At 38.4% G+C, this 15,702-nt stretch overlaps 1 protein-coding gene across 1 annotated transcript; it reads left to right on the top strand.

Moving 5' to 3' along the window:
• Nucleotides 1–14,463: 14,463 nt before the first annotated feature.
• LOC127123551 (uncharacterized) lies at nucleotides 14,464–15,141 on the top strand. Its single transcript, XM_051053761.1, has 2 exons — nucleotides 14,464–14,818; nucleotides 14,867–15,141. The coding sequence occupies exons 1-2, from the start codon at nucleotides 14,464–14,466 to the stop codon at nucleotides 15,139–15,141; spliced, it is 630 nt and encodes a 209-aa protein (XP_050909718.1).
• Nucleotides 15,142–15,702: the final 561 nt, after the last annotated feature.

The following is a 15,702-nucleotide window of genomic DNA, read 5'->3' as shown; positions in this document are numbered from 1 at the left end:
CTTTCCATTTTCGATTTCATCCGTCGGATTTTGTAAAAATCCAACCTTTTCACCAACCACTTCATCTTCTTCAAGAGCATTCACATGGAGTTTAACGGATTCATTCTTCGAGGAGGGAAACCGGGGGAGAGACAAAGAAAATTATTGAACGGTTGCAAAATCGGGAAATCCTCCTGACAAGGTATGTTGACGAAAACTGTCTCTACGCTTTAGGTATCTATCATAGCATTTTCCATTTATTAGATAACTTAGGTTTGCATAATTTCTTTACCATCAAAGAACCAACCTATGAGCGGTTGACAATTGAATTTCTGAGTTCCTTAATCTATATTGTCAACCCTAACACTGCTAGCACAGTTGGTACTGTCAAATTTAGAATGTTTGCTGTTGAATACGAGTTCAGTACCGACGAACTAGCCAGCTTGTTAGGGATCCCTCACGGGGAAGGTGCTATTTGTGAGGCCCCTTTGGATTCCGAATGGTCTGTTGAGGTATTTTCCTTTTGGGAGCGTTTATCAAACACTTCCATAAACTCTTTTGAAGGAGTTCTTGCCTCAACTATCCATAACCCGGCCATCAGAGTTTTTAGATATCTGTTGGCATGCACTATTTTTGGACGGGAGAATCCAAACAAGGTTAACGCCAGAGAGCTTCTATATTTGCAAGGGAGCCTCACAAATAGGCGAATTAATTAGGTTCCGTTCATGCTTGCCCATATGATTTTAACTTTGAATAAAGCGGGACCGATTTCTTTTGGTGGATTGATTACGTCTATTGCTCGGGCACTTAACCTGAACAATGAGTTGGCTACCCTAGACCCCTTACCTCCTCGCACAATTAACCTAAAATTTCTGAGAGACATGAAATTGTGCCGTTCAAGGAGAGAAGGAGGTTATACACTTATGGTTCATGGTGTAGCCATCCCATCTATTGTCCTACCTTGCACTAGACGTACAGATATACGAGATGAGAGGAATTGGACCTACGATTTAGACGCTCCACCTGTTTTGGGTCCTCTTCCTCCTAACATTCCTGATGACGCGGGACCAGACACTGATGATGAATATGATCGGAGAGAGAGATCTCACGTACCCCATGTATCCCCCCATCATCCTTCACCACCACACACCGCACCATCTTCTTCTTCTGCAGGTACCACTCCTGGCTTCTATATTACAAAGGAGATGTGGCATGACCACATGGCTAGAGAGCAAAGGCGAGATGACCTCCTCTCTACCATCCAGCAACAAATGGCGGACAACATGAGCTTTATGCAAGAATCACAGCGGAGGACAGACAGGTCCTACGACACTGTTCTAAAGTCCCTGCAAGTGATTACAAATACGCAATCCCGTCAACAACACTACCACCAGCAACACATTGCTCTCGTAGAAAACACTCAGGGTACCATTTTAGGTCACCTTCGAGACGTGAGGACCGCTCAGGATGCCTTGATGGCGAGGATGGATCAGAGAGACCGTCATCGTACCCGATCCCGTCGTCCACCTCAGGATGGCAAGGGCACTAGTGGTCAGCAATAGGTTGTCAAGTAACTCTTCCTTGTCTTATTTCGAAACATTGGGGACAATGTTCGATTTAAGTGTGGGAGGAGACTCTATCGTCTTTTCTTTATTGCTTTGTTTTTCCTTTATCATTTTTTCTTTGCTGTTTTTAGATAGTTTATTTATTGTTATTTCCTTTTAGTTGTTTATTTTGCTTTTTAGTATAATGCATAAGTTTGACGAGTCACCCAAATATAGTAGATCTTTAGTACAACCCTACCTCCCCATACCTTTAGCCCCACCAATTTTTTTTTGCAAAAGAAAATAGTGTTATTCCGAAAGTTTTCAGGTTTTAAGGACATGTTTTGAGTAAGGATGCGGTGACTTGGGAGAACTTTGTGAAACATCAGTATCTGTTTTAGCACCATAAGCTTCGTAAATATAGGAATCATTCCCGAAACCCCATATACCATGGCCTTAATCATCATTTCCGTATAAGTCCTTAGTAGTTTATCTCAGCAGTCAGCTCCGGCCTACGCATCCTCTATATAGGAGACCGATGCAAATAAGTGAATGATCCAGAAAAACAAAAAAATAAAAGAAAGCAAAAAGGCAACTCTGGTATAGGTGACCCTCACAAAGTCATTTAAACCAAAGAATTGTAAAAATTTGCTAGAAAAAGAAAAAGAAAAAGAAAAACTTACCCACTGTTAGTTGGTTCAGAGGTATCTGGCATTGAACTCGGTAGGGCGGATTACGATCCGATCCCCCACAACTACACTTGGGTCCAATAAAAGGGTTTACACATAATTATGTGCCAGAAATCCCATGCTCAGATCATAATCACTAACAGGCCACTCTACTACGAAGCATGTCCGGATAACGGGCTTAATATGATTGCGCCTGAATGAAAAGGACACAAAAAGAGATGAAGAGGCAGGCCTAGGTGTTGTGGGATAATATGGGTTGGTTAATATAGGAATGAAGTTTATGTCCGTATTTGCGGATTAGTGTCATCATGATACCCTTAGTTCACTAAGTTAGTACCTATCACTGCATCCCGACTTGAACTTAGAATTTTTACCTGAAGCACTCGTTTACACCAGTTTTTCTTTCATGAGCTTTATAATGTTTTGCTTGAGGACAAGCAAAGGTTTAAGTGTGGGAGAGTTTGATAACACTGAAATTTACGTATTTTCGACTCCGATTTCACATGCATTCTAGTTGTTTTATTGTCATTTTGTTGTGTTATTTCTATGTTTTCCTTTGTTTTCAGGTTTTTACTTTAATCGGAGCCCCGATCGAGAAAAGGAGTGAAAAAGGGCTAAAAACCCTAAAATTCAGCATTTTGTTCTTGTGGCCTACCCCATGGCTGGCGCCATAGGCCCTGCCATGCAGTGTCAAATTCAACTTCCATCAACTCCCACGTTTTCCCACTACTTCCACTAAGGCAACCCATATTGTGCTTGTGGCGGGCGCCATGGCCTTGTGGCGGGCGCCACAAGAGGAAAAACGGTTCCCTCCTATTTTCAAGTTGAAGGGCATCCAAGTCATTTCCATCTTTTTACTTGCTTATAAATAGAAACGCGAATTCACTTTTACAATCATCCAAACTTAGAACAGAGGCAAACTCAGAAGCAAATTTGTTTCACTTAGGCATGTATTCAGTATTTTATAGTGGTAATCGCTTCGCATTGGAGTGTTACCACAATTGTGTAATCAAGTCTGTGATAGAGTATGTAATCGAGTTTGGAGCACTTTGGGAGGAAGTTAATCATGCCGCCATTTTCATTTCTGCATTGCAATTTACTCAGCCCTCCGATTGGAGCAGGTTTTTATTACTTGTCTTTATCTTATTTATTTCTCGCACTCGCTTTACTTTGTTTATTTCTCGCACTCGCTTTAAATTATTTATTTCCTCGCACTCGCTTTACTTTGTTTATTTCTCGCACTCGCTTTAAATTATTTATTTCCTCGCACTCTCTTTACTTTTATTTATTTCCTCGCACTCGCTTTAAATTATTTATTTCCTCGCACTCGCTTTACTTTTATTTATTTCCTCGCACTCGCTTTACTTTTATTTATTTCCCGCACTCGCACTACTTTTATTTATTTTCCGCACTCGCACTACTTTTATTTATTTTAATGCACTTCTACTTTACCATGTCTAACTAAATCTATAAGGTTAGAATGTAAGGATTATAATTGAACCGATAATATCGTACAATTGTTCGTAGAAACACTTAAGGGCTATTTTAACTTTCAACTTAAGTTTTCCCGCACTTCAATTCCGTTGGCTAAGATCGGAAGCCGTCCAACGTCTATTTAAACTTAATTGTTTTTAACTATTTCAAAAACAGCGAAAGCGCTTTGTTTAGTTCATTAGGAGTTTTTAACATTAAGAAGAAAAGAGATTTTAAAACTATTTTCGGACGCGTTTATAAGTTTAGAGTCTGGTTCGTAAGAACCTCTTTTGGTTAAGAAATCCAGGTTATAATACTTTTCAACTTAGTCAAGATACTATATTTCTTAAAACTAGGTTTACTACTCTAACGCAATGCGCGCCTTTTTATAAGTGACAATAAGAGGGTTCGATTAGGGAGTACAACTCGATTATGAATACGCGAAAGCGACAGTTTCCGTTAAATTAGTTCTTTTCAGAGTAGGAAACATTGCCCATAAGTAGTTCTATTAGCAAGTACTTGGATTTTCAATTAATTATGTGAATTACATTCGACCCTGTCTTTATTAATTAATCTTTATTTAACACTTTCATTTTCAGTGCACACTCTGAAAACACCTATTTCAATTACCTTTGATAAACACCATAACAATAGATAACGATAGCTTGACACTTGGTCTCTGTGGATTCGATAATCTTTTATATTACTCTGACGCGTTCGTATACTTGCGAAAATCACGCATCAATGACCAATATTACCTTACTCTGAGAACTTTCTTGACTAAAGTTCGAGCATTGAGATGTTGTCATGGTATTCCTTCATGCACTTCAGCTAGAGTGTAGGAGGCTTCTTTTCCTTCCAAGCATTTTAATAGTGTGGTAAAAAAATCCTCTTCGGTACAAGGTTCCTTCTATCAGGGAGTACAAATCGAATCTTCTTTTCATGAAGGTGGCCTCAGCTGGGTTGGAGGACAACGTTCCTTTCTTGATACATACTATAATGGGTGATATCTAACAGGATTGTGTGGTTTCATTTCTGGCCATCATCGTGACATTTGAAGCTTCGGTACTGGGACTTTATAGAGTTTCTTGGACGAATGAGTGGTTTTCCCCGGATGACTTGCTTCTGGAAATCTTAGATAAGACATCTGCTCAAGTGTTTTTCTCTTTTAGTACATGCAAAATCTCATATGTCTTGAACTTTGCTAACTTTTCTATGACCAAAGCAACATATTGTTGTAGCAACGTATCTTTGGTTTGGCATCTCGTTTGACTTGTGAGCCACGAGCTGGAAGTCTGCTCTCAATATAACAATCATTATTTCCATCTTGGCCAAGATTGGGAAGACAATAACTTATTCATGCTCTGATTGATTATTGGTGGCTGAAAACTCCAAATGTAGAGATTCTTCAATTATAAGGCCGAATTTGTTCTCCAAGACTAAGTTGGATCCACTTCCTCGTATATTGGACGACCTGTATGTAAACACTACCCAGGTATGAGCAGGTTATGGCATGCTTGAGGTCAACTTTACTATGAAATATATGAAAAAAATGTGATTTCCTTGATTCAAATGAAACATCAAATTCAAACATCTCAATGGACCACTTTGTTAGCTTCCCTGCTAGATCCGAGTAATGTAGCACTTGCTTCAATGGTAAGTTGGTTTTAAAAACTATAGCATAGACAAGGAAATAACATCATATCTTTTTGGATGCAGTTACTAACACCAGTGTCTCCTTCTATATCTTTTGATAGCGTATCTCTGGTTCGAGCAATACTTTGGAGATGAAACAGACTAGACATTATGTTGGATTCAACTCTCTTACAAGGACGACATTGATCACTTCATCAAACACAACAGATAACATGTACAAAACTTCCCAAATAGAAGACCTAGATAGTAATGGTGTAGTTCATAAGGCTACCTTCAAGGACGCAAATTCCCGTTGACATTCTAAGATTCCCTCGAAACGTTCTTCTTTCTTCAATATTTTGTAGAACGACAATGTGTGTTTCTCTGATTTCGAGATGAACTTGTTTAAGGTTATTAGTATCCTATTAAACTTCATCACTTACTTCTTGGTTGTTGGTTCCGCCATATGGATGACCTCCTCACACTTATCCGGGTTCGCTTATATGCCTCTCTTCGCCAGATAAAATCCCAGAAACATGTCAGCCCTGACTCCAAAGGTACATTTTTCTAAATTGAGCCTCATATTTTATTGTCAGACTCTTTGGAATACATGTGCGAGATATTGATATTGTAATCCCTCCTCATTGGATTTAACGATCATGTTTCCTTGTATACCTCCAATGTTTCTCCTATCTCATCTTTGAAAACCTTATTCATCATCCTCTGATGTATTGCCCGTGCATTCTTCAGGCCAAAAGGCATTACAATATACTGGTAGTTAGTTGGCTTGTATGATCATGAAGGTTAATTTCTCTGTGTTTGAATCATGCATGTGTATTTGATTGTATCCAAATTATGCATCTATAAATGATAAAAGCTTGTATTCACCCGAATTATCCACCAAATAGTCTATGCTTGGGAGTGGGTATGAGTCTTTCGGATACACTCTATTGAGGTCAGTGTAATCAACATCCATTCTCCACTTCATAGAACCTTTCTTGACTAATACCATATTGGACAACCATTCGATCTATCTTACCTCAAAGATAAGGTTAGCGTCAACAAACTCTAGACCGTCTACATGGTTGCCTCGACATTTTCAAGTGATTTCCGCCTCCTCCTCTAAGATATGTACCACACACCAGGATCGGTGTTTAATTAATGGCATGCTACAATAGGGTCTATGTCGGATATCTCGTGGGGAGAGACGATGAAGATATCGTCATTGTCTCTTAAGCAATTAACTAATCCTTTCTTCACCTCAACAGGTAGGTCATCCCTAAATTCACCGTTCGTGTCGAGTTATATTTTAGTTGGATGACTTTAAGTTCTCCATCTAGAACTGGCCTTAAGACCTTCATTGTGATCCTGGTCAAGGGACCAAGTTCATTGTCCTATGGGGTTTTGTGAATTTTTTACTCAACTAACCCTTTTTTTTAAAATCCCACAATAACCCATATTTCAGATAATTTCCCAAAATAACTCACTTTGAAGAACTGGTGCCAGATGAATTGGCGTCTGCTCTCTAAGTTAAAGTGGTGGAGCCAATTGGATTGGCTTATGCACCTAGTGTTGTCAATCCAATAGGTGCCTATGTGTTAGGTTTAAGAGGAGGCTCCAATTGGACTGGCACCTATGTGTGTTATGTATTTTTTTTTAAAACAATGTACATTTTATATAAAAGTCGAAATCGGACCAATTGGTATTAATATTAATATGTGTTTACATACGAATACCAAAAAGACTAATGTCGTTGACCGGGATGACCTAACTGACCTCCGGTACCACATCCCCTAGCTACCCGAATGCCTCTCCCTAACCCATGTTGATGATTCACCCCATGTGTATGCGGATTTGAGGGCCCAGGAACATCACCACCACCTAAAGGAGATTCCTTAATATATTCAGAAAAATTTACGTAGTCTTGTGTATGCAATGAAGTGCTACCGCCATAGCTGAGTTCGTGACCCATGGCAGAGTAGTTGGGCTTTATTTGAGTTATTAGAGAACGGCCAGTACAATTGAAGGGCGACATTGGTGTGAATGATGCCTCGAGGAAAGGTTGAAATGACTGTTGTGGTGTTTGGTAGCCATATAGTTGTTGCATGTTTTGGTTTTGTGATGTATGGGCTTCTTGGCTATAATAGGAGGAGGGACGGTTGGTGTTCAATGATTGCTGAGTATTTTGGCTAAGGAGGCTATGGTAGGGTGATGTGTAGGGTGCATAACGATGTTGGGTGTCTTGATGATGATCTAGTTAGTGGTGGTGGTACGGGGTATGCTCTTGGTATTGTGGTTGGGTGTTTGGCATGTTAAGGTCGTGGGTTTGTCTGTTTGTGGGACGGAAATTTTGATGGATAGGGGGTTGTGAGTAATTGGTCTGGAAATATTGTTGGGGGTTAGATGTTAAACCTTCTCGTGTGTAAGTTACCTGGCGTGGGTCGTATAGGTACATATCCTCGGCGAGGAACTCAAATACAACTGATATGTACCAAACCATATAATTACGAATTGGTTTTTCTTTTGTTGGCATGACAACGCCAATTAAGACATGGTCTTGTCGGTGCTTCCATTTTCGACACTCAGATCTAGCGAAGCTTTGCCAAGGTTTAAAGTTCCATTGGTTATTAACTTTTTGTATATGCCATTCTCTGAGGTTTGTCAGGGGATCTGGGATGTGTTAAAGCATACCAAACTGCAATTTAACATGATCACTATAGTGCATCTCCACAGTGATGAACCTTATGATTGGTGTGCATGCAGTCCAAACGGCTGCATCTTGTTCGTTGATTTCATGGTCATTATCCAAGTTATATATGGACGACAAATGAACTAAAATATGAAAATATATTAGATAATAAAATGGGTGATATTAAAAAATAAATTATTACGAATTAATTCGGTTAATGGCAATACATCTGATGGTCGAAGGTGATCCAAGAGATTGCGATACTGGGTAATACAGTGTCTGGGATATTTGTTGTAACTCATACCACGAGCCGACCATATGCACCAAAAAAGTAAATAGATTTTTTAGACATAATATCGGTAAAGTAAGTAAATATTGTCCATTGTTAAGAACTTATTTTTGTGTGTAGGAGAATGTGAACGGGTTATGGTTGGCGCGCGCTAGGGACTGTAGTCTGGACCAACCCCATGCTTGGAGCAAAACAACACATCCAACAAATGTAGATGCGTCTTTGTGTGAATTTTTACACAAAGAGCTATAAAGATAAGCCAAACAAGTGGACCCCCAACTATAACTTCTTATTCTATCTACATGTCTTAATAAAGGTAAATACATAACATGCATACTAGAACCACTATCTTCGGGAAATAAAAATAAACCAATTAAAAGCATAATATAACACCTAGTTTTTATTACTCGAGCGTCAACGGTAGAATTTTCATCTAATTATAAGTTGTTGTAATATGCCTTAAGGTGTGAAAGGAGTATACCTTGACCTCTCAAATTGTCATCTAACAATTCAGCATCCAAGAGTTCCATGCAAGTTCAACTCACATAGTTGGTTTCCCCATTTACCGCCTTATCCTCGATAGGCAGTCCCAATAACATGTACACATCTTCTAACGTCACGGTACATTCACTGGTTGGAAACCAGAATGTGTGTGTCTTGGGATGCCATCTTTCACATAAATCTAGAATAAATTTAGTATCAACCGACCAAAACATGATTTTGCTAACATGTCCAAAACCAGCGAGTTCGGTATAAGGTTGAATCAACTCGTCAATGGCAACAAATTCGTGGACACGAGTTCGAAAGCTAGAAACATCCTAAATAATAAACAACAAAATAAGTTTTTTCATAAAAAAATGTGTTAGAAAAATATGTTTTACATAAATACTTACATAAGTCGCTATGCTGGCGACTGTTCCTCTATGTGATTCACCCATAGTGAGTAGAGGTGTTTTTCTATAGTGTTGCAGATGAAAAAGTGGTTGTAGAAGATGAAGAAGTGTTTGTTGATGATGAAGAAGTCTTGGTTTTTATGTCTATTTATAATGAAAAACATGCACTAGTGCCCATGCAAAAAATACATCCTAGCACCGGTTCAATTGGCGAGCACATGTCTATTTTAAATGCTAGCACCATCTCAGTTGGTGCCTTCCTAGGTGTCTATTTGCATGGTCGTCTCGTGGCAGGTATTTCATGGTTAGTCTTTTCATTAGACTGCATGGCTAGGGTTGCATGGCTAATGCATACAGCACAGAACCTCGAGGGCATGCACAAAAGGCGTCAAATAGATTGGTGCCTATGTACAAATTTCGAAAGTAGGCACCAAATGGACTGACACTAGGTCTTGCATGCATGGTCATGTCACGTTCTTCTATTATTGATATTTCTCATGCCAACACAAATTCACACTCTTACTCAAACCAACACAACTTCATTGTCAAACCTACACAACTCCATTATCATACTATGTCATTTGTACCAAAATATATTATCAATGCTCATTGTAACGATGAGACATATGAGTGTGATGTATACGGGTTTAGTTTTCAAAACACCAAAACTATTTGATTTACAATCAAGAGAAATTCAAATTTCTTGCATTTGAAAAAACGAATAGAAACATATCTAGGATCTTGTCATGTGTCACAAATCACGTACCAGGATCCAATTTATTTTGAAAATAATCAATGTAAGTTTTACCTGCTAAAGGTGTGATATGATGAAGATGTTGAATATATGTTTGTTAGTAACGAAAATTATGGTTTCAACTCTATTGAGTTATATATTAATCTCCAACAAAGTATACCATCTCAACAATCTCAGATAACTAATCAAGCTGAATTTGATGAATTTGAATCAGGAGACTCAGATGAAGCCGACCTAGAAGCAGAAGCAGAAGTCAACATCGTTGACGGAGAAGAAGAAGAAAGCGAGACACATGTCGATCATATGTTGAACAACAACATTGAAGATGACGATTATCGAACGCCATTACCTCCAAGTCATGTATACTGCCCGCCTCAACATATGAAAAACATGTAATTGCATGACGATGACACATCCGACAGTGTTTTTTACAACCTATATCCACGGTTAGAGGGTGAGTTAAAAGTGAGAGACAGGTTCCGCACTAAAGAAGCATGTGTGCGAGGTATCAAAAAATTTCACATTGATAACTCTGCTGATTTCATCGTGAAACGCACTTATTCGAGAAGGTATATCATCGAATGTCGTAACATTCTTTGAAAGTTTTAGTTGGTTGTGTCTCACAGGAAGAGAAGTGATTCTTGGGAGATACAGATTACATTTCCACTAATATTGTACAGGATCACCGAAAATTAATCGCTGAATTGATATGTCAAGATATTTTTCCGCTTGTTAACAAAGACCCATAAGTGAAGGTGAGTATAATAATATCTCATATCATCACACAATATAATTATACTCCACTTTACAAGTAAGCATGGATTGCAAGGACAAAGGTTGTTGAACAAGTATTTGGAAGCTGGGAGGATTCATACGTACCGGGGACTGTTGCAATTATGGATACATTGGAAACATTTACGCTAGATGAAACTTGTGTTGGTGAAAATAGAATTTTTCACCGCCTCTTTTGGGAGTTTAAACCATGCATAAAAGGTTTTGAATTCTGAAAACATATTATTCAAATTGATGGAACATGGTTTATACAGAAAATACAAGGGCACTTTTCTTATGGTTGTTGCACAAGACGGAAACAATAATGTCTTTCCCATTGCCTTTGCTCTGGTTGAAGGTGAAACCGCTGGTGGTTGGGGTTTCTTTCTTATTCATCTCAGAACACATGTACCTCCACAAGCCAATCTCTATTTGATTTTAGATAGACATGATGATATTGAGAGTGCTTATAATAACCATGATAACATATGGCATAATCCTCCTTCTACCCATGTCTATTGCATTATACATATCGCATAAAACTTCATGCGTGTAATCAAAGACAAGAACCTTCACAAAAAAGTTGTGAATGCAAGGTATGCTCTAACTCAACCGTCATTTCAAAATTACCGTGACAAAATTAGGTTGTCAAATGCAAATGCAGGAAGGTGGGTGGATAACATACCATTAGAGCAGTAGACAATGCATTTGACAAAGGATGTCGATGGGGCCACATGACAACCAACCTTGTGGAATGCATGAATGGCGTCTTCAAAGGCATTAGAAATCTACCAATAACCGCATTGGTGAGAATAACCTATTTTAGGTTGGCATCGACTTTCACAACTAGAGGCGAAAGATGGAATGCAGTGTTAATGTCAAGTCAATTATTCAGTGAATGTTGTATGAAAGTGATGAAAGAGGAAACTATCAAAGATAGCACACAAGCGGTTACAATCTTTGACCGTCATAGGAAAAATTTCAGTGTACAGGAAATAATGGACCACAATAAGGGGAGGCTAAATTTATCCTATGTTGTCAGACTAAACAGAAGTTGGTGCAACTATGGCAGGTTCCAAGCCTTTCGTATACCTTGCTCTCATGTCATTGTGGCATGCACGCATACTCGCCAGGACGCTTACAGCCATCTATTTGATGTTTACAAGGCCATTACCGTCATGAATGTCTATAACGAAAGCTTCTCAGTGCTAGCAATGAAGGAATATTGGCCTCCATATCAAGGTGACATAGTTTGGCACAACGATGAAATGCGAAGAAAGAAAAAGGACGGCCAAATAGCACACATATTAGAACAGAAATGGATACAACTGATAAAATAATAAGATTATGTAGTATATGTCGTCAACCTGAACACAATAAGAAAAAATATCTCAAACTTGGAGCAACCTCTACATCATAATTTAGTACCTCCTTTCAATTTTTGTAACCTTTGATTTTGATATATTAATAACTTTTTGTTACAAGAAGGGTAACAACAAACATCACTCTAACTTAAACACGCTAAAAACTGAACAAGTATGAATAAACAACACAAACAACAAATATAAAAACAGATAAAAATACTTAACCACAACATTTCTAACTAATTGTAATAATCAAATTGATATCATTTGGTCCAAACATCACTTCCCTAGCATCCTTATCATTTTTAACTCGCACCCATCCACGTACGACATCGATTCTCTCAATACTTCTAATTTTTCCGCCTTCAGGTATGTTTCCATATAACCAGCAAACCAACTCCCTCTGTAGTTGCTCGAAACAACATGTGTTCCAGAAGAGCATCTCCATCGGAGGCTTGTCTCTCAAATAAATCAATTTTCCATAGCGGCGATGAAGACGAACCATGTTTACAATATAATGAAAAAATATGTGAAAAAATGAATCCAACAACACCTCAATTTATACAAAAAAATATACACAATACACAGAGGAGTCAGACCAATTTGCGTCTCCTCTCATTCTTTACACAAAGGCGCCAATTGGATTGGCAGCACCATGTGTTGTAGCCAATTCAATTGGCATCTCCTCTTTAAATTTAAGGGTAAGCGTCAATTCATCTGCCACCTACGTGTTAATTTTTTTTTTTGGAAAGTAAGGTGGTTTGGGAATTAATCTGAAATATGGGTTATTTTGAGAATTATTTTTGAAAAAATGGGTTATTTGAGTAAAAAAATTGGGTTTTGTCTTCACGCACATCGAGATCGTCTAAGTTGGTTGCTTCACGTGACTCCTTCCTTCTCTTCTCAAGGATGACAGGTGTTGATAGAGGATTCTTTAGTGGTGCTTCATGTATGCGTCATGCTCCATGTAGGTCGACGTTGATTACAACTTACTTGTTGGAATAGTTGTGATACTTCATCTTCAAGTGGACGAGGGAGGCCATCACGTATATTGTTTCTATGAACGACCTTTCTAGAATATCGTTGTAAATGCTTCCACAAGGAATCACAAAGAAGAAAACCTTCATAGTTTTCTTATTTCTCCCTTCTCCCAAAAACATGATAGATATATGCGTCCACATGAACGAGTAGAGAAATTATTGAATACTAGGAGACTTTGACCTTCACACGATCTCAGATCTTACTTACTTAAGCCTAGATCGATGAAGATTCTGAGGTATATCAAACTGCATGAACGTTCATCGTCAATTAGGGTCTATCAGATATAATGGTTAGTTATAGTAACAGTAATGATTAATGCAAGTGTTGTGTTAGGATTTCTATCCACCATTTATGGTCTTGAAATCCTAAGATTAACATATCATTGTAACGAGAGTTGTTGTCGATTTATGAGGTGGATTCTTGATGCAATGGTGAAAATCTCAAATGTGATGGTACAGAAGTCGTCCTATATAATTAGCATTTACGATGAAAATTATACCTTAAACGGTATATGTGGTGATCTACGTATGATCAATTGTAATTGAACTTATTGTTGGAAATTATAAGCAATAATTGACATGTGTATGTTCCAATATGACAAAATTGAGCTTTTGAGTTAATGGCAATAAATGTATTGCAAATAGTCCCACATAGAAAGTGGAGCTAACATTAAAAGCATTTATAAAGATATTGAAACATTACTCACCAAAGAGCCAAAGAGGATAAGGTCCCATATGAACATATGTGGTGGTCCCAAGCATTATGCCACATGTCACATCCGAAGGCGTGGGCGTAGAGGCGCTAGTGGCGGCTTGTAGGCGGCACTTGAGCACTCAGGCATGACGCATCGGAGCAATCAGGCTATTCACGGTGTTAATGACGCGGCGCTCCGCCGGCCGGCCTTCGACCGACATGCTGTAAATTGATCCAAATATTGCTCCAGGATTTTGGTTGTTGCTTAAGTTTGAATTTTGAATTCAAAATATACAACACTTCATGAAGTGGTGCATTGTATAATCATAGGTGAACCATTGCAACATATGGTGAAAATGTGTTGTTTCATCAAGAGATGCAAACTTATGAAACAACACATGCATGACCTATAAATACATGATTCTGAATTCGAAAATGACTCACTCAAAATCTGCATATCCTCTTAAATGTTCCAGACACACTTACTTGCATTCGAGTTCTTCACCTATCTTGTGTAGACTCGATTAAAAGGCTAAGACATCAAAGAGAGTGCTTGAAATACTTTTAAAGAAAGTGAGTTTGTTCATGATTCTGCCTGGATCCATTTAATATTCTTAAAATTTCTAACAATCTTAAAAGTATTTACACAATGGCTTCCGACGCTGCAGTTTCAAGCATCAAGGTTATGAATCAGGATCTTGTCAAGTTGGATCTCTTTGATGGAACCAACTACACCAGATGGCAAGACAAGATGACATTCCTACTCACTGCCCTGAAGGTTCACTATGTCTTAGATCCTTACTTAGCACCAATTATTGAACCATTAGAAAATGAATCTGAAGAAGTTAAGAAAGAGCGCAAGAAACGTGAGGAGGACGAACTGTTATGTCGTGGAAATATTTTGAATACGCTGTCTGATCACCTCTATGACCTCTATACGGATAATCCGTCTGCAACAGAAAGCTGGAAAGCGCTCAAATTCAAGTTCAAGGCCGATGAGGAAGGTACGAAGAAGTTTTTAATTTCTAAATATTTTGATTTTAAATTTATAGACTACAAGCCCATTCTTCCCCAAGTGCATGAGTTGCAAGTCCTCGTGAATAAAATAAAAACGGTGAAAATAGACATCCATGAGACCTTTCAAGTCGGTGAAATCATTGCAAAATTTCCACCTTCGTGGAAAGGTTACAGAAAGAAATTGTTGCACAGTTCTGAGGACTTCTCTTTGGAGAAAATCCAGAAACATCTTCGAATCGAGGAGGAATCGAAGGAGGGGGAGAAATCAGAATCTACGGGTCTTTCTGAAATTCTAGTTATCAGACTTTAGATGTCACACGGGTTGTTATGACATCCAATTCTGCACAGACAAGAATTATGCAGAACTTAAAAGTAAGTGCAGTAAATAACACAAGTAATTGTTTACCCAGGTCAGTCCAACATGACCTACATCTGGGGGCTACCAAGCCAGGGAGGAAATCCACTATCAGTAGTATTAATTCAAAGCTAAACTCACCCGTTTACAACTTGTCACTTAATCCCTACCCAATGCAATTTCAATCTTACTCTAAGATCAGAGTTCCTACTCACTCCCCCTCAATCACCTCAGTGATTACTACCTTTAATCAATATTAAAGACAACTTTGAAGTCACACTTCAAACAACTCTTGATTGTGCTTAACAGCTTTAATCAAGATACACAGCACTCATGCTTAAAAGCTTTGAGCGACACAACACTTACAACTCAATGAACACCCTATGCCAAAGCACTCATCAACGTGATAAAGGCTTGGCTTACAATATATGTCTAATACAAGACTCACAAAAATACAGCAGTGAAGTATGATGGACACACTAAATCTTCACGCCTCAAAAACCCCAAAACTGAATG

This window comes from Lathyrus oleraceus, chromosome 2 (genome assembly GCF_024323335.1).
Source record: "Lathyrus oleraceus cultivar Zhongwan6 chromosome 2, CAAS_Psat_ZW6_1.0, whole genome shotgun sequence".
Lineage (NCBI taxonomy): Eukaryota > Viridiplantae > Streptophyta > Magnoliopsida > Fabales > Fabaceae > Lathyrus > Lathyrus oleraceus.
Note: the sequence above shows the minus strand (reverse complement) of the source record. Positions and strands in the feature narration are given on the sequence as shown.